The sequence below is a fragment of the Leguminivora glycinivorella genome, chromosome 23, assembly GCF_023078275.1.
Source record: "Leguminivora glycinivorella isolate SPB_JAAS2020 chromosome 23, LegGlyc_1.1, whole genome shotgun sequence".
NCBI lineage: Eukaryota > Metazoa > Arthropoda > Insecta > Lepidoptera > Tortricidae > Leguminivora > Leguminivora glycinivorella.
In genome coordinates this window covers 9,883,795-9,910,695 of record NC_062993.1, presented here as the reverse complement: position 1 = coordinate 9,910,695, position 26,901 = coordinate 9,883,795, and the positions used below count along the sequence as shown (strand labels likewise).

The window sequence follows — 26,901 nt, the reverse complement described above, 5'->3', positions numbered from 1 at the left end:
CTTCCAGATATTTTAAGAATTCAGGATCGTCCATAGATTTCTTCGCGGCTTTATCTTTTCGTGCTCTACGTGTTGTAGCAGAGACTCCGCTGTCTTCGGAGTTCATTGACACAGTCTCCAGATCAACTTCATTAGTTGCAGATTTACAATTTTCTTCATATTCAATAAAACCGTTGATTATTTTCGTGTGTGCAGATTCTATCGAGTTCTTACCTCCTTTGTTCTCAAGTTCATCTAGACCAAACTCCATGTCTTCAATATTATCGGACTTGTTGTTTTCAGTATTTATTATATTCTGATCTGATTTACTGCTTTCTTGATGACCAGGAATTTCTTCTTGAGACTTTTCTTTAGCAGGTATTAATTTTCCAGGTTCTTCTGGGAGTTTGATTGCTAAAGTTTCAATAGAAGAGATTTCCTCATGGCACTTGGTTGCTTTAATAGTCGTCAATATATTATCACAATTTCCGACTTGCTCCGATGTATTTTCTGTAAGGCTGATAGCTTCTTTCCTGCTAACCGTTTTGGAATCAATAATAATATTTAGTATATCGATTTGGGCATCTTTAGTATGACTTATGCCATTTTCGTCCTGCTCAGGAAGATTGTTGAGTTCTTTAGTACCTTTTTCATTTGAAACTTTAGAATCCCCAGAAGATGACTTTGAACTTTCCTTATGCAACATTTCTCTTATGTCTACGTTTTTAGATGCCAACGCTTTTTCAGCCTTGGATTTTTTCTTAATTTTCTTTACCTGTGGCGCTGGCAACTGATTTAAGCCTTTAACTAAAGTAGACTGCTCGTTATCATCTATTTTTTTCATTTCAGATTTATTACCTTCTTCATAGAGCCAATTTTGATACAAATAAGTAACAATTTCCTCTTGTGTTAGATCGGGCTGTTCATCTAATAAAGCATCTTGATGAATTTCTAGATATTTTATAAATTCTGGCTCATTCATTGCCTTCATTGTGCCTTGTTTTTCTTTTGTTGAAACTGTGGGTTTATTTTTCGTTACACTGTCGTTAGAATAAGTAGATATGACTGGTTTTGTAGCGATTGTCTCTTCAGCTTCAAAATCATCTTTTATGCCTAAAATTTCACTGTCAATCGATGGTGGCATTTCCAAGTCACATTTTTCAGAGTCAGTGATTAATGATTCTACGATATCTGGTTCATCTTTCATATCTGATTGTTCATGGTTTTCAGTATTTGCAGTTTTACTGTTGTTAGGACTAGCTTGGCCATTGACTAAATCTATTTCTTGGTTGTCACCAATTTGCTTCACTTCAGATTTGTTAGTACCTTCGTAAAGCCATTTTTTGTACAAATAAGTAACGAGTTCATCCTGCGTTAAATCAGGCTGTTCATCTAATAAAGCATCTTGATGGATTTCTAAATATTTCTTAAACTCTGTATCATCCAATGCCTTTTTAGTGTCTTCTTTTTGTTGCTGATCAAGACAATTAGTAAAAGGGATTTCAATGATATTTAGACTCGTTTCAGATGTTTCTATAACAGATTTTTTGGGGTCTGTTTTTACTATCTGTTTGTCTTTTGAAAGTCGTAATCGTAAACGTCTAGAACTTGTAGGCACTTTACTGACGGCAGTATTTGTAGAATCTATTTTAACTGCACATGTATCTTTCACATTTTGTTTTAATTCGTTTACTGTATCGTGATCGTCTTTTGACTGCCCAGGACGTACGATAGTGGTTAAACCTGTTTCTTTGACATATGTTTGCGCTTCTGTCTGTGAATCCTTACTACTTCCAACAGTTTGTAAACCATAGTTACGATTTGCCTCTAGTGCTTGATTAGTACCTTTGTCAGAAGTTATGCTGTTATCGCTGTCATTGAGAGGTTCCCTTGGATGATTTGAAGGACGAGGTAACGATTTCTGTTTATCTAACATAGCCCTTATGTCTTTATTCTTCGATTTGGCTGTTTTTTCAACTTTATGTTTTCTCTTATTTTTCTTCGTCTCTTTTGATTCTTGACAACCTTGAACTAAACTAGCCTGTTCATTGTCATCCATCTTTTTCATATCTGATTTCTTCTCCTCTTCATAAAGCCAATTTTTATATAAATATGTTACAATTTCATCTTGAGTTAAGTCAGGTTGTTCATCCAATAGAGCATCTTGGCGAATCTCTATATATTTAACAAATTCTGGGTCACTCTTTGTTCCCTTACTGCTAATAAACATTTGATTCTGATTAGAAATAGCAGATGCTGGCTTTAGATGATCTGATTCTGTATTTACTTTTGCAATGATTATTTTTGAATTTTCCAATGCAGCATCAGCTTTGTTCAATGTTATTGAGCGATTTCTGTTTCTATTTAATTTGAACCTCGGCTTTGGTTTTTTCTCTACACTGTCAGCTGATTGTGCATCTGCTTTGTTTGAACTTTGATCTAAAAAAACACACTTGTCATTATTGTCTTGAGAGATTTCGTTAGAATTACTTTCTTCATTCACTGTACTACTTACATCACCTGTAGGAACACTGTGGTCTACTGTTTTGGAATCACTTTGTACATTACCTTCAATCTCTGAATCGTTTTTAACAATTTCAGGCTCACTATGATTACTTACACATGAAATGTTTTCAGTACTATTGTTTGAAGTATTTGTAAAAGTCATAGGACATGATTTTTCTTCATTACCAACTAAATTACTTTGAATTAAGATGGCCTTTTCAGTTTCTTCATTAATGATAACCGGTAAGTGACTATATTCATCGTAACAGTCCCCATCAATTTCATCATAATCTTGTGATAATGTCCTATCAAATACGTATGTCTCTTCTCCAATGACAACATTGGTCTGAATATTATTTTTAGGAACTTCGTCATCTTTTTCAACAAAAGATTGTTTGGGAGCTTCAATTTCTTTGGTTTCCGGTGCGGTATCCACTTCCATTCTCTCGCAGTCATTGAAACTTATTTCAGTCTTTTGATAAGCCTTCTTAGAAACATCTTCAGATGTTTTGAATATCACATTAGTATTTGGTTTGGTATTCACGTTGTGTAACATAACATCGACTGTGCTACCCACTTCTGTTCCATTGTTGACATCTTTTAAAACATTACTTACACTATTTTGAGCCGAATCTGGTGATAAATTTGTGGTTTTTGATTTGTCTTCATAGTTACCTTTTTTATTTATACCATCTAACGACCTATTTGTAACCATTGGTTTCGACCCTTTGATTATGAATTGTGTTTCAAGACCTTGCATGTCAAGTGGTTCAATAACAACGACGGGTTTCGAACTTTTATGAAATGCCATTAGTTCCATTGACTGAAGTCTGTTATTATGTGATGTTTCTGTTTCTAACTTTGTAATCATCGGTGTGTTACATTCTGTTGATATGTTTACACATTTAAGTGGTTCAATTACAACCACAGGTTGAGATTTAGTATCAAACAGTGGTAGCTCTGTAGATATAGGTTTGATGTTTTTGCATGTTTCTTCCAAATTTGTTACAGTTGATGTATTACTTGCGCAAATCGTATTTCCAAATTTTAGAGGTTCAATAACAACCACAGGTTCAGATTTACTATTACTCGGCATAGGCTCAGTAGATTCAAGTTTCCTATTTTGAGATGCTTCTTTGTCATTTAGTGTAACAGTTGACAAATCACTCTCTGTTACCGTGATCCCTGAACTAAGAGATTTATTATTATCCCCATCTTCAGGTTTACTACCACAGATTTTCATTGATGTAGCTTTGCTGTTTTGAGAAATTTCTGTTTCTATATTTGTGGAACATGGTTCATTATTTTCTCTTGATGCGTTTTCTGAATCAGGTGGTTTTAAGTCTATCACAGATTTAGTTGTATCACATGATATAAGCTCAGTTGAATCAGCACTATTGTTTTCAGATGTTTCAATTTTAAATGCTAGTTCGGTTGGTAAATTACTTTCTATTTCCGTGTTTTCTACACGAAGTAGTACATTATCAACAACGGTAACACGTGTACTATCAAGACCTACAGTAAGGTCAGTTGATTCAACCGTTTCGTTTTCTATTACATGACTCTTTGTCTGCTTGGTTTCATTTTTTTCTTTTGAACGTCTAGAACGCCTGAGAGTGGAAATATCTTTATAAGTGACGATTGGCACAGTTTCCTCAACACACTTTTTCGGTTCTATGTGCCTTGTTTTATTAACTTCAGAAGTTAATTCACTGTTTTGCAGTGCTTCTTGTTCAGGATAGGAATTCTCGCATTGATCTTTGTTATGGTCAGCTTTAATTGAATGTTCACCGTCTATCACAGATTTAGTTATATTACTATCACATGGCATATGCTCATTTGAATCAGTACTATTGTTTTCAGGTATTTCAATGTTACATACTAATTCCATTGGTAAATTACTTTCTACTTCCGTGTTTTCAGGACTAAGTAGTGCATTGTCAACAACAGCTGTGCTATCATGTGTGCTATCATGTCCTACAGTAATGTTAGTTGATTCAACTGTTTCTTTTTCCTTTACACGACTTTCTGTCTGCATGGCTTTATGTTTTTCTTTTGAACGTCTAGAACGCCTGACAGTGGAAATGCCCTTATCATTGATGGTTGGTATAGTTTCCTTAACACATTTTCCCGGTTCTGTGTGTGTTGTTTTATGAACTTCAGAAGTTAATTCACTGTTCTTCAGTGCTTCTTGTTCTTGATAGGCACTTTCGCCTTCATCTTTCTTATGTTCAGAGTTATTTAAATGTACATTGTCTATCACAGATTTAGTTATATTACTATCACGTGGCATATGCTCCGTTGAATCAGCACTATTGTTTTCAGATATTTCAATTTGTGGTACTAATTCAATTAGTAAATTACTCTTTATTTTCGTGTTTTCTGAACTTGGTAGTGCATCGTTAACCACAGGTATTGGTGTACTATTATGACTTACAGTAAGATCAGTTGATTCCACTGTTTGGTTTTCTTTTACATGACTTGTCTGCTTGGCTTTTTGTTTTTCTTTTGAACGTCTGGAACGCCTGACAGAGCAAATATCCTTGTCATTGGTGGTCTGTATAGTTTCCTTAACACATTTTTTCGGTTCTGTGTGTGTTGTTTTATGAACTTCAGAAGTTAATTCACTGTGCTTCAGTGCTTCTTGTTCTTGATATGAACTTTCGCATTGATCTTTGTTATCCACAGATACACTGTCTAGCACAGATTTAGTCATATCATTATCACATGGTATAAGCTCAGTTGAATCAGCAGTATTATTTTCAGATAAATTACTTTCTATTTCGATGGTTTCTGTACTAAGTAGTGCATTGTCAGCAACAGGTATAGGTGTAGCATCATGACCTACAGTAAGGTTAGCTGATCCAACGGTTTCGTTTCCTTTCACATGACTTTTTGTCTGCGTAGTTCTTTGTTTTTCTTTTGAACGTCTAGAACGCCTGACAGTAGAAATATCCTTAACATTGGTGGTTGGAACAGTTTCATCAACACAATTTTCTGGCCCTGTGTGTGTTTTATGAACTTCAGGAGTTAAATCACTGTTCTGCAGTCTTTCTTGTTCACATTGATCTTTATTATGTACATAGTTCTTTAAATGTTCACTGGGGTCTTCTGTCCGATCAGGAAATGAGGCTGTTAGTTCAACCGAGCCGTCCTGAAGTGTTTCCTTCTCAATATTCTCGACAGTAGGTTCATCATTCACTATTTCCATTTTTTCGAAATCATTTGCACTTAATAATTCGATTTCTTCATTTTTAATACTAGATACATCAATGGGAGTAGTTTCCTCACAGGGTTTTTGGTTTTGTAAATCTAACTTAGGTTCTTTAGCTTTGTTTTCAGTAATGCTATTGTTTAAGCCTTCAAAGGTTTGTCTCTTTCTTTTACTTCGTCTAGGTTGCAAGGCATTTGTTAAATCTGAGTTAGTCAATGGAAGTTCTTCTCTAATTTCTACACATTTACTGTTATCTTTGTTACTGGTGCCCAGATTATGTTCATAGTTATTTTCTATTTTATTATTACTATGGTCTTTAGCATTCGTTTCACTATTTATACTTTCATCATCTTTACTAATACTTACTGAATCTGTCATAACAATGTCGTCGTTCACTATTGATGTTATGATATCATCTTGACTAAAGTCTTCCATACTGCTAGAAAGACTTTCTATTTTTACAGTAACACCAATATCGCTAACTGTTGTACTAGTATCTAATGTACTGTCAAGTCCACTGGCAGAGTCTGTATTTTTATTCGAACTGTCATTGATATTATGGTTTTCAAAATTAACACTACTATAATCATGTTCATTTTGATATGGAAGCAAATTTGTATCAGAACCGAGAGATTCATTCTTCCTCGCTTTATGCGTTCTTCTACCTTCTTTCTTCTTTTTGGATCTATCCTTTCTCTTTTCCCTTTCTAATTTGACATGTAACTTAGGTTGGATTTTTTCTGGCGTCTTAGATTTAGCCTTTTGCAGCCACCTGTCCATGTGTGACTGCCTCTGAATTTGTATAATGCCACTTTTAGCCGCCATATTGTCTAGGCAAGCTGTGACAACTTCGGAGACGTCCAAAGACTTGTTTCTTGCTCTTTTCGAGCGGCTATCATCTTGTTTGCCGTCATCTTCAGAGAAGAGTGTATCGTATAAGCTTTCGCTTAAAGATACGTCGCTGTCTGTTCGTGTGAGCTTCCCTCCCTTATCGCGTTTGCTGGGGGTAGATTTGGCGGCTCTAGCCTTTTCGAGCATATCGTAAAGGGCATCAATTCGGAGTCTTTTGGGCTCTTTCATGAGTGTTTCCGCCTCTTCAACTGACACATTCCATAATGGCAGTTTCTTCTCTGAGACAAAGTGCGCGGCATAAAAGCGTGGATCCTTCTTCTTTGACTGAAATTACAATTTAAAATTGATGTAGTAATATTAGTGCTTTTAGAGCATATTACCTTATCATTTATCATAAAATTAATTGTAATCAAAAATAAACTTTATCATAAAACTTAATGGATGGGAACATAAGGGTGTGTTTCAAAAAAGTAAGCAAAGATTCAAGACATCAATTATGTAGGTGCAAGCCGATTTCTAATTCATTTTAGCAAACATTTTTTTTTAATTATTACGAGTCCCTCCTTCGTGAGGCTCTTCCAGTATTTTTTGTTCAGCCTAAATCCAAAAATATGGAAACAGACACTTAACGCCTTGACAATACAGACGTGTTCAGATATTTGGGAGTACCTTGGCCGCTCAGATATATTTGATGGCGACGTGTTAGTACTGGACGGTGAGCGCTGCTGCCTAATTCCAACATCACGGTCGCGGGAGTCTTCTAGACAGAATAGTCGCGTGTGCGGCCAGTGTAGCTAAGTAGTAAAAAAAACAAGTACCTCTGGTGTGAACTTGCTGCGGCAGGCCTCGAACTCTGTCTTGCCATGGTACTTCCGTAGCATGTTGTCTACAATCCACCCACGACGGCCGTTGTCGCCGAAAAACGTCACGTGGATGACCGAGCGTTCTACGCGGCCGAACACTGAAATATTTATTACAATATATTAGAAACACAAATATTACAAGGAGCAAGCTGAAAATCAGCGCTGCAGCAGCCATGCTGGAGCACAATGCTGAGTTTTATCCTTTTTGCTGACACACATAAGTCTGTTTATTTTTTTATTGTTTGTTCTTACTGTTTATGTTGAGGTGTGTGGATAAATAAATATTTTCATTCTTTCTTTAGAAAAAAAAATAGAAAACAGTATCATGGTCTTTTCTTAAAAAATGGTAGCCTGATTTTGGTGTATTTCTATTTGATCTCTGCTTCTGGACATGAGCAACATGAGCAGGGATAGATGAATTATTATTTTTTAATTATAAATGGGCTTACTCTTGGCCACAGACTAGTCAAAGGCAAAAACGTGGCCTACGATGGAGTGAGCGCGCCCAGATGCCTGTTCACCCTTGATTTGAAGGGCATTGTGGCATTTGTGTAAAAGGGTATATAACTGGTACAATCCTCCGGTAGCTCAGGTGTAAAATGGTGGAAGTTCCACATAACACTTATGCCTTTTTAGATACATGTTGCATGAGACTTGTGCCTTTTTTTGAGTTAGGACATGAAATATCATTCGAATACACATTTTCCTTATAAATTATTTGTAGCTAGGAGTTTGGGAATATGCTCCATATGGGTTTTCTGTTCATAAAATTACTGGGTATATGTTGGCCAAACCAACTTTATTATGCAACAGAAATTTGTCTAAATATTAGTACATCCATACTAATATTATAAATGGGAAAGTGTGTGTATGTTTGTTTGTCCGTCTTTCACGGCAAAACGGAGCGACAAATTGACGTGATTTTTTAAGTGGAGATAGTTGAAGGGATGGAGAGTGACATAGGCTACTTTTTGTCTCTTTCTAACGCGAGCGAAGCCGCGGGCAAAGGCTAGTGTAATTATAATATTTAGCTATTGAACTAGTCTTTGTAGCAAAACCTAACCTCTCAATAAGCTCAATAATGCTATTTTACCTAAATGCATGAGCTTGATAGATTTATTCAAATTTGAATTTTTACATGCTGTCAATAGAGTTAAAAACACAAGATGCATCTACATATATGCCTTGAGGCATTAAGTCCGCCATTTGTACCTTATTTTGTTGTGCGTAAAGATAAATAAATAAATATATGTACATCACTATGCATTTAAGGGTGAGATGCAAATTGAATCTATTTTCATACACATAAGGTTGAACTCAATTATCTATGTTGATTAACTTTTTTATATAAAATGCCCATTCTATGTGCAATCAATATTTACATACATTTAAATAACCTTAACATTACATAACTCCTTCAAGTAATTATGTATACAGTGTAGTGACAATGCTATTTCCTTTAGATAAAGAATAATTGAAACATTTCTGTCATGTCTGTGTTTCTAATGGGGTGGCAACGCGCATGTGACACTGTTTGAGTTGCAGGCTGTCCCGACGTAGTATTAAAAAAAAAAAAAATATCGGCATAAGTATGTTGTTGTTGAATTTCCTAAGGCACCCCATAGGTTCACAGGGCCTCCACAAAATCCTTCCACACCTTTCTATCTTGAGCCACTGCCTTGGCCTCGTTCCAGCTCAGTCCATATAGCATAACAGCCTGGCTATGACATTGGTCTAAGCGCGAAAGCGGTGAACAGCAGCCATACATGCAAGTGTAAAGTCCCATTGCTGTGTCTTGCTTCAATGTATGGCCGCCGCTCACCGCTGTTGCACTTAGACCAATGTTGTGCCCGGGCCGTAAGTATAAAGGCTGGTATACATTTTTACCACTCCTATGATTGCATTAAATGATGGCCTCCTAAGTTTTAATTTTTTGACAAAGCCATTATGTAAAATTTTGGATGTTTTTTGGAAACTATTCTATAATTTTGAATTTTAACTAGAAGCACATCCAATATATTTGAAAGAGCGGTTGTAGGGATTATTCGACCACAGACAACTGGTCTGGCTCAGACGGTAGTGACCCTGCCTGCTGAGCCACGGTCCTGGGTTCGAATCTCGATAAGGGCATTTATTTGTGTGATGAGCAAAGATATTTGTTCCTGAGTCATGTATGTTTTCTATGTATGTATTTATCTATTTAAGTAAGTATATTGTCGCTCAGCATCCATAGTACAAGCTTTGCTTAGTTTGGGGCTAAGTTGATTTGTGTAAGGTGTCCCCAATATTTATTTATTTTATTTATTAGAAAATGGTCATAAAGATTTCATTACATGTAGGTACATTCCATGATAATGTGATTTAGTATTAAAAGTCTTACCAATGTCAAATTGGTGGCGAAAGAGGTGAGTATGAATTTATTTGCCAGTATAAATATTGTAAATAAAAAAACACTTTTTATAAATTTGAAATTGAGAACAAATAATGGTAGTTATAATATGATGTTATATAATTATCAATTATTGGAGTTAGTTACCAGTGACAACAGTTCAAAATGTAGGTATTTGATAAGTTAAAAGATCAATAAAACAACATTTAGTATAGTAATAAAAATGTGACTTACATTTTTTCTTAACAAAGGTGTCACTAAAAGGCTCCCTAGTGACAATGCAAGGCCAAAATGGGTATGTGCCAACCCTCGCCCAAGCCAAGTCTCCGACTTGGTACTCACAAGTCGCCTCCATCTCAAACAACTCATTCTTAGATACCGCCTTTTCTTTAACTTCTTTAGACTTCTCTTTTCCATCTTTAGGTATTTTCTCTTCTTTTTTAGTTATTTTGACTTCTTCTTTAGTTATTTTGACTTCTTTTTTACTTGGCTGTGCAGGAGTAACCGGTTTGTTTTTCTTTTTACCATCAAAATCTAATGTTTTAACAACTGAAGAAGTATCCGGAAAACCATTCAAAGCCTTTCCATGCCCGTTTAAAGAGTATTTCTCAGATGACCTTTCCAGGATATTGTTCAAATGAGAACTTGATTTGTTTGGCGAAAATAAATTCTTTATCAAAACAACATTATCTGTGTCCGGTTTTGAATCAGATCTTTCCGGATGTAAACTTTGCTGAACTTCTTGGCAGGGGATTGAGATTTTGCTTTCTCTTCAGACCCAAAACGGCTTAAAGATATGTTCTCATTATAAATGTTTTCTATCTGATCTTCAATGCTGGAACCCACTGATATAGTTCTTTTAGGAGATTCTGTTTTTATTGGTGAATTGGATGCATGCATCTTATATGCCTGCGGTTGCTTTGAAACATCAACTTTTAATGGCTTTATGATTTTCTCTGCATCTGTTTCTGTAGTCTTCAGTCTACGGGCCCGGCCATACCTGCTAGTGTTAGAACCTTCACCGGTGGCAGGAGATGTCACTCGGGCTGTCAAGTTAGTTTCAAGTTCCCGCTCAACCTGTGACCTTTTCTTGGGTTTTATTTTGACAGACATAGGACTGTCATCATTATTGATATCGTCAGTACTAATATTCTCCTCAGATTCATCCATTGTAAATCAATTCAGGCGCTCAACACACTCATTTAAAATGCTGTTTAAACTTTCACATATATTATGTAAAATTTTCGTATTTCACAATATCTGCTGATCATGGATTAGGGGAATATGAAATTGAGTGATATAACGACAAATCACGGCAGTCGAGTAGCAATAGTCAAACTATAGCTAGGTTGGCACACTGAAACAAAAGAAATAAAATGAAGTTCACATTTCCGAAAAATAGGTTATTCAATATTTGCACAAATTAAATCGCTTAAGCCATAAATACGAGCATATCATGAATAAGACCAGCTCTTAAACACTTACCGAGGCGTTATTGTGCCAATTCAACGACCAGCGGACGTAATAAGCACTGAGACAAAATGGGTGATAGGCGGTCTGTCTGGTACATTATCAAACTGAGTACATCGAAAAACTTAATTTCCTTTTTTGCTAAACAACACAAAATCGTAGGATTATTCTAAATATCACAATTGAACCTACCTGTAACACTGATACTGAAAAAATAACCAGAAAATAGAACGTCCCGATATGATATGTGCAAAGTCCTATTTTGTTACGAGAATCAGCCTAGTGCACTAGGCCCAGACACGCCATGATATATTCACAGGCCTGTTAACGATGAAAAGCCATTGCCGAATAAGTAATGATAATATTTATAGACACAAAAAACACACTTCTTCAATATATGCACAAAAAAACAGAAAAATAATGGTAAATACACAGATTTTAAATGAAAATAAGTTCAACGACGCTCCAGTACCGCGAAAACCAACATGGAAACGTTTTATTAGTGTGAGTCAGATTTTGTCGTTTCTATAGTGTAGAACGCATGTGTGAGTGAGCGTGCTAAAATTTCTTTTTAAACTATTTAAGACCGCTACAATGTCGACTTGTAATGAAATGACATTTGTTTTTCAAAAACACCGTTGTAATGAATATAATATAAAAGTAATTAATTTTGTATATTGAGAAGCATCAACTATATATTAAAGACATATTTATAAGGTTTTAGGGAAGTGGAAGTCCAGAAACATTTATTATTAATATTGCTTGCGTGTTTCCCTGCTACCGGAATAAATTGTCTTTTGACGACGTCATGTTCCGTTGCTGTCAATGTCAATGTCAGTTTTGACATTTTTGACATTTCTGAGTCGATTAGTTGCCAAATTGGTTGATAGCGAGATAGCGAGTCTGTATTTCGTTAATGTTAATATAACTAAGAAATTGAAAAATATTTACAATGGCTACTGTTGTAAAAACGAAGGATATCAAACCGGAGCCCATAGCGTACAGTGAAGCAGCGCTCAGGAATAATGGTGCTGTTATTGAGTATTGCAGAACTTCGATGGCTGCCCTTTCGGGCTCTACAGCGGGTAATGTTTAATGAACTAGCGCATTTCTCACGCACCCTGAATGATTATAAGTTATATAAAAAGTCGCACTTTTATAATTTTGTTCGTTTACATGACCTTTAACATTAATTCTGAAATGCTGAAAGCAAATCGTCACTACTTTAAAAAAAAACTTGTATCTTCGTCTGTCAATGAAAAGAAAATTGTAGTAAGTATGTATGGAATGCATATAGACTTACTGCGTTTTAACTTTGAGGAACCGCGTGAGATACGAGATTTTTAAAAGTAGTGACGAAATGTCGCACCTTGTCTGAAATAACGCTAATTTGAGGCAGTTTTCCAATATTCTCAGCTACAACGTTATGTGATTTAATATAACGAAATTAATGAATAATTGAATAGTGATTATGGTAATCAAAACACTTAAAGGTTTACCCTAATCTCTCTTTCTAGTTCATTTTGAGATACTATACATGTACTTGGTAAATTATTTTTAAAATTATTTTGAAACTTATTTGCCTAACATATAATAGATATTTCAAAAAAATGTTAAACATTGAAATAAATAACCATTTTTCTTAAATAAATGCATTAATATTTTTAAAAATAATTTCTTCCATTAATCATTAACCGTTATCCATTCCAGGAGTCCTCGGGCTGACCAGCCTCTACGGTTTCATGTTCTACGTGCTCTCCGTAGTGGTCCTCTTCGTCATGTTCATGGTGAAGACGGGCCCCAGCTGGCACAAGTACCACATCTCCCGGCAGGCGCTGCTTACGAACAGCTTCTTCGCATCCCTGTGCACTTACGTACTGTTCTGGACCTTTATTTATGGGATGGTTCATGTTTATTAATGAAGTATAATGTTAAGATAGGAGACAAGATTCGGTGTATTAAACAAATAAAATCAAACAAAGATTTGTGATACTGCACTACACATAACTTCGACCCTGTAAAGTCAGCATAAAAAGTTCAAGTTCAATTATTTATTAAAGTAGCATTTCAGTTGGCCATTGATTTCAGACCATAAAAAAAACATAATAATAATATTGTCACTACTTTTAAAAAAATTTGTATCTTCGTCTGTCAATGAAAAGAAATTTGTAGTATGTATGGAATGCATATAGGCTTACTGCGTTTTAACTTTGAGGAACAGCGTGAGATACGAGATTTTTTAAAAGTAGTGACGATATGTTGATATTCAAGCTAATTGAACACATAGTCCTAAAGTTAAAATAAAAAATAATAATTGAAAACAGTGTTCTAAAAGGATAAAGGTGAAATCACATTTAATCAAAGTTGAGGTTGCCAGACAAGACAGTAGTTTTTAATATAAATATACCATGCATCAAAAATAATTTTGCATTATAAAAACATTCTTATAAAATGAGGTGTAGATATGAGTGTGGAAATATAGTCTGTCTAGATTACATGAGGCATATTTTTTTGTTTCTTCTATCAGCTGAAAATTTGCAAAGAAGCAATAAATATTATAGCAATCTAAACCATATATTCAAACCTATTTTTAAAGTACTACATTCTTTTGTAATATTATTTGTGTATCAATTTAATGTATTGAAACTATTTATGTAAGTTTTAATTTATACATTGGTATTTTAATTAAATCTTCTAGGTCTTTGTTACCTTATGTTATTTTAGTTAAATAGTTGAGTTAACCCTAGTTAAACGCATTTACAACAAAATATCTTCAGTTTCTGATTGTCAAATTTTTGTTTGATTAGGTGATGGGCGAGTTTTAAATATTTACTTTATTTTTGTGTTTAAGTACACAATGAAATCAGAACAATGATATTTTAGTTCAACTCTTGAAAAACAGCCTACGTGAAAAAACATGTGGATAAGTACAGTCAGAAAAACTATTAAAAGTCTAAGCTAATTTTTAAGACTTTTATGAATTTACTGACAGGTACTTTCATGAATGTAATAAATACGATTTGAATCAAAGAAACTTAGTTTAAGAATTATGTAACTTGATGAATATAAGAGTTATATAAAATTACTTTTTTTTTCGATTAAATAACTTTATTTACATGAACATATTTACATAATTATATAAGAAACTAAGACTAAACTTAAAAGCTAGCTAATGTCTAAAATAGGCCCTTGAGGTATTGTACCAAGGATACTGGCGACATTTCCTCGCCGTATCGCAATGCTGATATGTTGTGCGGGGAAGTCGCCAGCTCTTCGGTCACCAGTTACCTCAACCAGACGCTTCGCGATTTCTGTGAAATAAAATTACTAATTGTAGATCATTTGTTACTTAACACTTTTTTTTGTTGTTAATCCTTAAATGCATGACCTTGACAAAGATTTATTCAAATTTGAATTTTGACATGCTGTCAATAGAGTCAAAAATGCATGATGCTTATATACATCACTATGCATTTAAGGGTTAAAGACATTGAAAAAAAGTAGGTACTTACATAACGATACAAGTGCAGAAAAGAGGAAGTTCCAAACGAGTGGCGAAAAACTAAAACTCAACCGAAACTCTTCCAGTTTTAAATTCGACACAAGTTACGAATTTCCTTTTCGCACGTGTATCGTACTATGTTTTTTCAGTACAGATAACCCTCCTCGAAGTTTCGACTCTACAAGAAATGATACCCCCCCCCCCTTTTACCAAGTGGGAATGCAGATAGGTACTCTGTATGTGTGTGGTATAGTCTATATATTACGTCACAGTGTAAGGGGGAGGGGGGGGGGGGTCATACTAAATGTGACAAGCCCTGTTAAAGGAATACAAAAAAGCGTGACATAGGGGGGGGGGAGGGGTCCAAAAACCTGAAATTTGGTGTGACGTAATATGTGGATGATCCCAAAGTGTAAGGTTAACCTATTTTCTGCCTAGCTTGACTAGCTGAAAGAAGTAGAGGTCAGTGGAAGGCAAACACCCTGTGTTGATTTAGTCGGACAAAACTATGCCAACTCATCGCACGGGTCAACATGTATAACATTAGGCGGAATATTTTGTATTTAGGCCGATTTTCTTGAAGATTTATTTATTTATACATACATACATATAATCACGCCTGTGTCCCATGAAGGGGTAGGCAGAGCACATGAAACTACTCGTTTCAGTGCCACTCTTGGCAAATAAGGGGTTGAAAGAAACCGAAACTGTGACATTGCAGTGACAGGTTGCCAGCCTCCCACGGGAAGAAAGGGTGTGGTGAAATTCTTAACCCGTCACCACACAGGCAGGTATTTATTTATTTAAACTTTATTGCACAAAAGAACAACTTAATGTACAAAAGGCGAACTTAATGCCACGAGGCATTCTCTACAAGTCAACCTTTGGGCAAAGCAGAGAAGATTGTAGGCGGTGCATTAAGAGACCGATTTTGAAATATCAATCAAAAGTTTAGACATATAATATATTAACGTACATACAATTACATACTATTTTTACATAAATAACGATAGGTTATATAATACATAGGTACTCATATACCTATATAAATTATATATATATATATATATATACAGTATGTAAACTAACGAAAACCATTTACTGTAACCCGTAAATGTCCAGGTGATACTGAGAAACTTTTACTATGGGATAAACCCCGAGATCACGAAAATATCTTCTGACAGTTTCATAGGTAGTTTTATTTTATAGTAAGTATTTCCTATGGGAGAGTAAATTTTTATTTCGCGTTTTGGGTGTTGGTCCCATAGTAAAAGTTGCTCTGTGTAACTTAAATATTAACAGGCTTCAGTAAATGGTTTTCGTTGGTTTACATACTGTATATATGTTATGGACCAAGTGATTAATAAGGGCATTATGTATAATGCCCGGACATTATGAATAATGCCTAGCTGTATTGGGCAAAGTGATTAATCATTGTCTAGACGCCATTTTTTATCACATTGCCCGGTCATTATGATAATGCTACGTGATCGTTGGGCAAATTGATAATAAGTTTAACAAGTTTGCATGAACGCCATTTTTTATCACATTACCCGGTCATTATGATACTGCTACGTAATCGTTGGGCAATTTGATAATAAGTTTTTCCCCTCACTAGCTCGGAAACACGTGTTTTGTCTTTTAATACCAGCGGGTAAAAACGCATTTTATCCACTAGTGGATAAAGTAATTTGACCTTGAATAAATGCAAATTTTCTGCTTTAAAATTGATAAAAGTGGGTTAATCTAGTGATGAAGATGTTTTACCACATGTGGAAGTACTGGAAGTAGTGATAAACGCGTTTTTTTGCGTTGTTCTTTCCTCGCTATAGTGAGGGGAAAAGTTTTGTGTTACACACGAGTGCAAATGTATTTTACTTCTCGTGTGTTGAAAAACTCGCAAGCTCAGGATTCTATTCTCGAACCACTCGCTTCGCTCGTGGTTCAACTATAGAATCCTTTCGCTTGCTCGTTTTTCAATTCCACACTCGGCGTTAAAATACAACTTTGCACTCTTGTATAACAAATAACTATAACAGGTTTTTCTAAACGTTATTTTTTATCACATTGCCCGGGCATTATGATACTGCTACGTGATTGTTGGGCAATTTGATACCTAATAAGTTTAACAAGTTTGCATGAACACCATTTTTATCACATTATGATACTGCTACGTGATTGTTGGGCAATTTGATAATAAGTTTAACAAGTTTGCATGAAAACCATTTTTATCACATTTGTTATGGCCCCTGTACACACATGGCCAACGGTTCCACCAGCCCTTTGTGAAACCCCTTGGCCAAGATAAGAGCCGCTGTTTACACATTGGCGAACCAATCACTTGGCATTGGCTCTTCATGAAAGATGGACGTGTAATGAAAAAATCTAGGAAATTCTTGGTCATAGACGTTGTCAGAAAAAAAATATTAAAAAATAATAACCCCGTAGTAAAATTAAATTATTTGCAATATTAACAATTTTTTGAATATTCTGATAAGAACATTTATCTTTTTTAGGAAATACATTAAACATTTGCAAGGTTATTTTATTTCCTAAAATCTACACTATTATTGGCATAGATAAACTTATTATTTTCGTAAATATATCACTACTGTCCTCTCTGACGGCTGACGACCAACTGAATGAAGCGCCAACGTGTAAACGCAGTTGGCCATTGGCGCCAAGATCCTTTGATGTGTGGACAAAAAACCGACACGAATCGGTTGGCCGGCAAGCGCAAGCGCCAACTGCCAACTTACGGCCAAGTAGCCCTCTACACACATGGCCAAGGGGGTTGGTGGAACTGTTGGCCATGTGTGTACAGCGGCCATTACGATTGTATATATCGTAATTAAACACTTGGTAGTTTATGTACTTTGTTTTATTTGTATTATTAGAAATAATTACATAGTAAGTCAGCCATCATGCTGAGTCCAAGATGCAAGAGAGCCTCCGCACCTCATGCCACAGATAATCATATTTGTAACAGATCTACAACATCATAACAGATGATCACATCTGACATCCCTCTTTCTTTACATTAACTAAAAATAAGTATTCTAAAACACCTGAAGTAGGTATGCAAATTTCTTAAGGTTCATAGTCACTCAAATAGTTAGGTTTTTTAATAACTCTTCCTGAGCGTGACTTGACCTCATTATAGTTAATATCTGGGCAACCGAGCTTCGCTCGGTTCTGTTTCGTATCCTTGACATGTGTCGCCATCTAGTTCAAAAATGAATAGTACCTACATCGAGCGAAAGAATTCTCATCCTTAACAACACAACTACTCCACACGAGATGGCGCGCATTTCGCCACAAAAACTCAAATAGTGTATTTTCTATTCGTTTTAGCCTTGACCTGTGTCGCCATCTAGTGTTTGCAATAAATAGTACTTACATCGACCGAAAGAATTCTGTCTTAACAGTACAACTACTGCACACGAGATGGCGCGCGAAGAAAAACGCATGAAAACTCGAAAATTCGCGTTTTCCGGGACCTAAGGATAAGTTAGACCGATTTTTCACCCCCAAAAACCCCCACATAACAAATTTCTGCGAAATCGTTAGAGCGGTTTCCGAGATCGTCAGTGTAAATAAATAAATATATAAATAAATAAATAAATAAATAAATAAATATACAAGAATTGCTCGTTTAAAAGTATAAGATTATTTATGTTACAATTATTATCAACAATCACATCAGCATTACCTAAGTTCTCATTAACTATTACAGGTTCATTTACATTATTATCATTCACATTGTTTAACATATTCTCATTCTCCTTGATTCTAAAAGTTACATGTTTTCTATATCTATGTTTTTCACCAGGTGACCCTTTAAACACATGGAACCTATTTCTTCTAATTATAGAGTCTCCTGTGTCTATCATATAGTTTCTAAACTGATCTTCTTCAGAAATAATCTGTCCCTTAAGTTTTTTATTATAATTTTTATCATGAAAATATACATTTTGTCCTCTACTGAAATTATTAATTTTCCCTCTATTTTTCCTATCATGATAGTACTTATATTTTTCTCTCCTTTTCTCAACTTTCTGTTTCACATTATTGTAATCAACTTTTTTATATTTATCCTTAGTAGGTAAGAAAGATGTTACTTGTCTTCCAATAAGCAACTCATTAGGAGATTCTAACTCTTGATCAATAGGCATATTTCTATATTCTAATAAGGCCAAGTAAATATCTTTCTTTTCCTCTGTACATTTTTTAAACATCTTTTTTATAGACTGTATTTGTCTTTCAATAAATCCATTAGACCTTGCATAATAAGGAGAAGAAGCTACATGTTTAAATTCCCATTCTCTACAAAATTCTTTAAATTGCCAACTTCTATATTGGGAACCATCGTCAGTATACAATATTTTGGGTATGCCCCAACGGGAAAATACACTCTTTAATGCTTTTATATGACACTCTGAACACTGGTCTTTTAACTCTACAAGCTCTACATATTTAGTTAAATAGTCTGCAATTAACATGTAAATCTTATTATTCATGAAAAACATATCAGCTCCTACTATGTCCCAAGGTTTATTACTCAACTCTCTTAACATAAGTGGCTCATGGGAATGGTTTTTCTGGTATTTTAAACACAAATCACAATTTTGAATTAAATCCTCTAACTCTTTTATCATAAATGGCCAAAATAACAAACCTCTGATTCTATTTTTACATTTCTCAATACCTAGGTGACTGTAATGAATCTTTTTAAGCATTTCCTTTCTCAATGTCTTAGGTACAAGAACTGCAGTATTTTTGAAAATTAATCCATCTGAAATATATAGATCATCTTTTATTGAATGATAGTATTTTAATTGTAAAGGAATTTCTTTAGATGTTGGCCATGAAGTTTGTATGTACTTTATTAATAAACATAAATCCTGATCTTTTTGCGTTTCTATTTTTAATTTATCCCATGTTTCATTACTTAAATTTATGCCTTGTTTCACTAAACATACATGTAATTCTACCTTTTCATCAAGTTCTTTGTTACAAATGGTGTCATTTACATAAGACCTAGATAAAGCATCCGCCACTAAAAGTTCTTTACCCGGTCTATATTTAATTTCTATGTCATATCCTTGTAATTGAAGTCTTAGCCTTTGTAACCTCAATGGAGTCTCATTCATTGGTTTTTTAAAAATATATTCTAACGGTTTATGATCTGACTCTACATGTACATGTCTACCATAAATATACTGATGAAATTTATGACATCCATATACCACGGCTAGGAGTTCTTTTTCGATTTGAGCCCATGATCTCTGTGTGTCAGTTAAAGCTTTAGATGCATATGCTACCGGTGAATTATTCTGAAGTAAGACTGCGCCTAGTCCTGTACTACTACTGTCCACTGATAAAGTTATCGGAGAATCAATATCAAAGTATTTTAAAACCGGTTGTGAAGTTAACACTTGTTTTAGTTTCTCAAAATCATTCTTCTGTTTTTCACCCCATATAAACTCAGAATCTTTTTTAAGTAGTTCTCTCAATGAAAAAGTTACATCTGACAGATTAGGTACAAACTTTGCTACATATGTGACAATTCCTAATATTGTTTGCAATTGTTTTTTACTATTAGGCTCTTCCATACTTACAATAGCTCTAACTTTCTCTGGATCAGGTCTTATACCATCACCACTCAAAATATGTCCTACATATTTTACTTCTGTTACCCCAAATTGACATTTATCTTTATTAAATTTGACACCTGATTTTTCTGCTTTTTCTAACACCATTTTTAATCTTTCATTATGTTGTTCAAGTGTTTCCCCCCATACTATAAGCTCATCAACATACTGTTCTACTCCATTAATGTCTTTAAAGATGTCTGCAAAATATTTACTGAATACTTCAGGGGCCGAGTTCAAACCGAAGGGTAAGCGTTTGTAGCAATATCTACCAAAGTTACCAGCATTAAATGTTGTATATAATTGACTGTCCTCACTTAATTTCACCATATAAAATCCTTTTGATGCATCTAAAACACTAAAGTATTTAGCAGAAGGCATTTTGGCTACTAATTCCTCAAAAGTGCTCATTTTATACCGTTCTCTAATTATATATTTATTTAAATTCTGAGGATCTAAGCAAATTCTAATATTTCCACAAGGTTTTTTAGTAACTACCATTGAATTTACCCATTCCGTTGGCTCGGTAACTTTCCTTATGACACCTGCCTGCTCCAGTTTGTCCAACTCAGATTTCACTTTTTCTTCTAATTTAAATGGTATTTTCCGGGGTCGCTCAGCTATCGGTACATTATTGTCTTGTAATTTAATTTTATATTCATATGGAAGTTCACCTAGACCTGAAAACAAATTATTATATTTTTGCACAATACTCTTTACATTTTCATTACCTATCTCTACACTTTCTACAGGTATTACAATTCCCAGTTTCACTCCAGTATAATAGCTTAAGACTCCTGTTCTACAACAATTTGCAACATACAAAGTTGTGTGACTTTCTTTATCTTTATATTTAATTGTACCTTTACATTTTCCTTCTATTTTTATTGTGGAACCATCAAAATTTGTAAGTTCATCCTCGGGTCTACTCACAGTCAAATTTAATCTACGAGCAATATCCAAATTTATTAAGTCAACTTGTGCACCTGTATCAATTTTAAAAATAGTTTCTACATCATTTAGCTTTAATTTCATGTACCAATCTCTTTTACTTACAGAACCACAAGTTTTGTTAAGACACATGGCTGCAAAATGGTTGTATTTGCCACACTTGACACACTTCTTATTAAACGCTGGGCACTTTGCATAGCCATGCTGTCTTCCACATTTGCCACAGGGTCTTCTAGAGTTGGTGTGGTTTGCTTGACTCGGTTTTCTCTCTCTGCTCCTCGAGGGCTGCCGTTTCTCACTATAGTGCTCCTTTTTCATTGGTCTACTTGGTCTCTTCTGTCCTGTTCCGATCTCTACCCTAGCAACTTCGCTTTTGTTCTTTATAGATACCATCTGAGCCTTAGTTGTTTCTGCCGCTCTGCTCATGTTTATGCATTTCTCTAAAGTCAAATCTGTCACTCCTAGTACGAGGGGTGATCCAAAAGTAATGATAACTGAATACTTTTTGCATCGGATTAAAATAAATAGGTATGCCGTTACTGTCCACAAAGACTCCTTAGTAAATAAAAAAAAATAAAAATAAAAAATATGTATCTGTCAGAGAGTTGCATTTGTTTTTTCACGAGCAGTCGGAACAATATCGCAAAAATGGAGAAAACTGAGGTGAGAGCGGTTATTAAATACTTCTGTTTGAAAAAAATGTGTACTAAAGATATATACGCTGAATTAGTGGGAACACTGGGGAGTCCGCTCCGCCGTATTCTACAGTGGCACGCTGGTCAAAGGAGTTTAACTTGGGAAGAACATCCACTCAAGATGAACACCGCGAAGGCCGTCCATCTGTCGCCCTTACTGGAGAAAACGTAAAAAAATTAATGATCTCGTTTTAACAGATAGAAGGATGACTATCAGGCATCTAGTTGAGCTCACAGGCATCTCGTATGGCAGCATTCAAAGAATCTTAACTGATGAATTACATATGAAAAAAGTCTCCGCTCGTTGGGTGCCTAGAATGTTAACGGCTGAACAAAAGAAAATACGTTGTGAGATTTCGAAGTCTAATCTTGAAAAATTTCAAACTGATCCCGAAACATTTTTGCGTCGGTTTGTAACCATGGACGAGTCTTGGATCCATCATTTCGATCCTGAGACCAAACAGCAATCCATGACCTGGAAGCGAGCGTCGTCCCCTACACCGAAGAAATTCAAGGTAGCAAGCTCCGCTGGTAAGGTCATGGCTTCAGTGTTTTGGGATGCTGAGGAGTCATAATGATCGAATACCTGGAAAAGGGAACCACTATTACGGGCTCCTACTACGCTGACCAAATACGCAGATTGAGAGAGGCAATCAAAGAAAAGCGGCGGGGTAAACTTCGAGCTGGCATCCTGTTTCACCAGGACAACGCACCGCCCCACAAGGCCGGTGTTGCGATGGCTGCCATCCGTGATTCAGGGTTCGAATTGCTGGAACACCCCCCATATTCGCCAGACCTAGCCCCCAGCGACTTTTATCTCTTTCCACGGCTGAAGGAAGATCTTAGAGGCAGCAAATTTTTGAATGATGGCGAGGTAATGGCCGCTGTGGAGGCATTTTTGGAGGGTCAAGAAAAAGATTTTTTTTTAAAGGAATTCGTAGTCTGGAGAAACGATGGTCCAAGTGTGTAGACTTGGAAGGAGATTACGTAGAAAAATAAATTATTTTATTAAACATTTTATGTGTCTTTCATACTGATTATCATTACTTTTGGATCACCCCTCGTAGTTCCTCCTTAAGTTCATTGTCTATCAGTCCTATAATTATTTGGTCTCTAATTAGTCCGTCTTTCAACTTATCAAAATTGCAATCTAAACTTAGTTTTTTTAACTCTGTTACAAATTCTTCTATATTTTCCCCTTCTTTTTGTTTTCTGTTGAAAAAGATATGTCTATTATATGTTTCATTACTGGGCGGGCTACAATGCTCTTCAAGCTTTTTTAGTATTTCCAGATACGACAGTTTTTCTTTGTCTTCCCATGTGTTGTAAATGACTAATCCTTCATCCCCAATGCTGTGCAACAGTAAGGCCGTTTGTTGTTTCTCCGTCAATTTATCTTTTGCACCGCTCGCCTCAAAATACAGTAGAAATTTCTGTTTCCAATTTTTGAAAGCATTTTTTATATTATTTCCTGTCAAATTGAGTGCTGTTGGTGGTCTTAACATATCCATTTTGAATATTTTCTTTACCCAATATGGCGTCCCAAACCAGTTTTCTTTTCCCAATAGTTTTTTGTTACTTACTATGGGATCTTATTGCCGCAGCGCCATGTTACGATTGTATATATCGTAATTAAACACTTGGTAGTTTATGTACTTTGTTTTATTTGTATTATTAGAAATAATTACATAGTAAGTCAGCCATCATGCTGAGTCCAAGATGCAAGAGAGCCTCCGCACCTCATGCCACAGATAATCATATTTGTAACAGATCTACAACATCATAACAGATGATCACATCTGACAACATTGCCCGGGCATTATGATACTGCTACGTGATTGTTGGGCAATTTGATAATAAGTTTAATAAGTATACAGGGTGTTTCCTAACAAATAATGAAATGTAAATTGCGCTTTCTTGAATAAGCATACTTTTTAACCGCCGCCCTTAAATCTCAAGGAAGGTGGTTCTCAATTCGTCTGTATTTTTTTAATGTTTGTACCACGTTATCTCCGCCGTTACTGGACCGATTTAGAATTTTTTTTTGATTGAATGTATATGCATACAGATTGGTCTCATTTTCATCAGAACCCAGTTCTGATGATGGATCCTGGAGAAATCGAGGGAACTCCTCAAATCTGAAAGGCACACACGGTGCGACAATAGAGCAACACTTAAAGAGTGCTGAAAGGTTGTCGAGAGGTGAGACTGCAGTAGCCAGATTCCGGCGTTCAGCAGGCCGCCAACGTTATGACGGCCTGCTGAACGCCGGAACACTTTCCCATTTATAATATTAGTATTGATTCTCATACTGTGTAATTTTCTTTGTGTAAATAAAATAAAAAATTTCTATTCTTGGGCAAAATTCAGTTATTTGGTGTGTTATTATTACTTTGCCCAACCGAGGATGGGCACTATGTATAATGCCCGAGCAAAATTCAGATATTCGGTATGTTATTATCACTTTGCCCAACAGAGGATGGGCATTATGTATAATGCCCGGGCAAAATTCAGCTATTCGATATGTTATTATAACTTTGCCTAACAGAGGATGGGCATTATGTATAATGCCCGGGCAAAATTCAGCTATTCGGTGTGCTATTATTACTTTGCCCAACAGAGGATGGGCATTATGTATAATGCCCGGGCAAAATTCAGCTATTCGATGTATTATTATTACTTTGCCCAACAGAGGATGGGCATTATGTATAATGCCCGGGCAATTTAATTATTTGAATAGTTATTATCAAACTGCCCACTCACAATGGGCATTATTCATAATGCCCGGGCATTATGTATAGTGCCCGATTTATCACTTGGTCCATAACATATATATATTTAGATGCTTTTGTTTTTCCTACCGTTCGAAAATCGGGTATTTTGATTTTGGGATATTACGCTCATATTGGTCGTGCAGCGGGGAGGACGTGCGGCGTGCATGTCAAACAATTGAAGCTCATACAAGTGTCCTGAGTCGACGCTGCATAGGGTGGACGCACGCTCGCCCGTCCCGCTGCACGCCCCGCCGAACGCTCCGCTCCAGGCGTCCACTCAGGCCTGCCTTACACTAATATTACTTACTTAGGGTGCGCGCCCACGGGCAACAAAGTTGCTCGGCGACTTACGTATTTGTATGAAAAGTTGCATCGCTTCGTGTGCGCACTTTCATACTAGCCCATAGACCGATGATGTGAGCGACAAAAAAGTCGCTGCCAAAATTGCCCGTGTGCGCGCTCTCTTACACCCTGCTTATACCTTTTTTTTTTTCAGAGGTGGAGGTAATCCTCATTGGATACGGCCGACCCGGTGTTCGACAGCATGCCCGACTCGGCTATGCTGGAGGTTTCCTCCTAGCCGCCTACGGACTAAAGCCCTCCACCCTGTGTAGTAGTTTGTTACTAGAAACTCGGCGCTAGCCAAGGCCCGGATTTTGAGACATAGGGACCATGGTCACAATGACATACATAAACTCACGCCTGTAGATATTCCCAAAATGGGTAGGCGGAGCATATGAAACTGACCATAAAATCGTGTCCAGAATCCAGATATTTTTGTTAGGGCCACTTGTACCTAGACCTACCAACGAAAATGGAGGGTTAACCCTACATTTTATATGGAATTTGACAGTTGACAGCCCACTAACCCTGAGCTAAGTGGTTGGTGCAGCGTGTCTAGATGTTTAATATAAACTCAATTTTACCCATACCTACCTCAGTGATGGGCTTAGTGCGTCTCACATTATCCGATCCGATATCGGATGTAGGAAGGATTTCAAAGACAAAAACAAAGATGGCAACTTAACTGTGTGGGATCAGTCATACATCGGATCAGATATCGGATCGGATAATGTAAAAAAGTTACGCGTAGGTACTGGGTATGTTTATGTTGTATGCCGTATTAACACATACTTGCCGCCCGCAACCAGCAATCTTCCGATAAGATAGCTATCAGCTATCACCCCTCATAAGGCCGTATTCACATTGCCATGTCAGGGAGCCGAGCAGTCAGGGTGCGTAGCCGAATGGCACAAACGCTCACGAAACGAAACGCTAGTAGATATCTATCCCTATCGCTCTTGCGTATTGGCGCGACAGAGCCGGACTACGTTTCGTTTTCGTTTGGCGTCGGAGAAATGCCATTCGGCTACGGGGCCAGGACACAACCAATCATGGCGACCCGCCGACCACGATACGCGTAGCACAGTTCAGGCCACGTTCAGGCACAGTATAATAAACAGTACTATCGTACAGTATGGCCACTCCCGCTCCCCGCTGAAAGCGCTGCCCACCCGCTGTCATCTGTCGGAAGGATTTCAATGGAAAAAATCCAAGATGGCGCCTGTAATGTATGGGATATCGGTCCTACATCCGATATCGGATCAGATAATGTGAAAACGCATTTACAGTTACCGCCTGTCAAGAACGCGACCTGTCATATCTCAATCATACAAGCATGGGCATGGTACGCGTTCACCTACATGAGCTTAGACTGTGTGCGTAGGAACGCGCCTCTTTCATATATTATTTGATCGTCATTGTCCGAGTGCGGTCCAGGGGGGTTACCATGAAATGCTAAAGCCGTTCAGTTTAAGTCGAGAGAAAGGGACACATCTATACGAGTTATATAGCTCCATCCTTCTCTGTCAACCTGAATTGAACGGCTTCAGTACTTTACGGTAATCCCCCAGCATGAAAAAATTGCATAAGTAGACACGAATTAATCTTTTCTGATAACTGCTGCGTGATATGGAAGTTAAGTACAATATCACACCTACAAAAGTATTGAGAACTTCGTATGTGGGGGCAGGGGCGGCTCACTCCGCGATTC

At 36.3% G+C, this 26,901-nt stretch overlaps 2 protein-coding genes across 2 annotated transcripts; one reads left to right on the top strand and one right to left on the bottom strand.

Moving 5' to 3' along the window:
- Positions 1 to 831: 831 nt before the first annotated feature.
- LOC125238255 (repetitive organellar protein-like) lies at positions 832 to 11,785 on the bottom strand. Its single transcript, XM_048145529.1, has 5 exons — positions 11,288 to 11,785; positions 10,037 to 11,159; positions 7,369 to 7,511; positions 2,495 to 6,874; positions 832 to 2,418 (listed from the first exon to the last, which is right to left on the bottom strand). Exons 2-5 carry the CDS (start codon positions 10,155 to 10,157, stop codon positions 2,374 to 2,376), a joined length of 4,689 nt encoding a protein of 1,562 aa, XP_048001486.1. The 5' UTR covers positions 10,158 to 11,159; positions 11,288 to 11,785; the 3' UTR covers positions 832 to 2,373.
- Positions 11,786 to 12,152: 367 nt separating this feature from the next.
- On the top strand, positions 12,153 to 13,382 carry LOC125238352 (ER membrane protein complex subunit 6). Its single transcript, XM_048145652.1, has 2 exons — positions 12,153 to 12,357; positions 12,983 to 13,382. Exons 1-2 carry the CDS (start codon positions 12,225 to 12,227, stop codon positions 13,189 to 13,191), a joined length of 342 nt encoding a protein of 113 aa, XP_048001609.1. The 5' UTR covers positions 12,153 to 12,224; the 3' UTR covers positions 13,192 to 13,382.
- The last annotated feature ends 13,519 nt before the right edge of the window (positions 13,383 to 26,901 follow it).

Bases quoted from the DNA above. Each gene is read 5' to 3' on its own strand.
- LOC125238352 (XM_048145652.1), top strand. From the start codon at position 12,225: ATGGCTACTGTTGTAAAAACGAAGGATATCAAACCGGAGCCCATAGCG. The intron at 12,358-12,982 runs GTAATGTTTAAT...TATCCATTCCAG, and splicing joins CCTTTCGGGCTCTACAGCGG to GAGTCCTCGGGCTGACCAGC.
- LOC125238255 (XM_048145529.1), bottom strand. From the start codon at position 10,157: ATGGAGGCGACTTGTGAGTACCAAGTCGGAGACTTGGCTTGGGCGAGG. The intron at 6,875-7,368 runs GTACTTGTTTTT...TTGTAATTTCAG, and splicing joins GCAGCAAGTTCACACCAGAG to TCAAAGAAGAAGGATCCACG. The intron at 2,419-2,494 runs GTAAGTAGTACA...GTGTTTTTTTAG, and splicing joins ACAGTGTTCCTACAGGTGAT to ATCAAAGTTCAAACAAAGCA.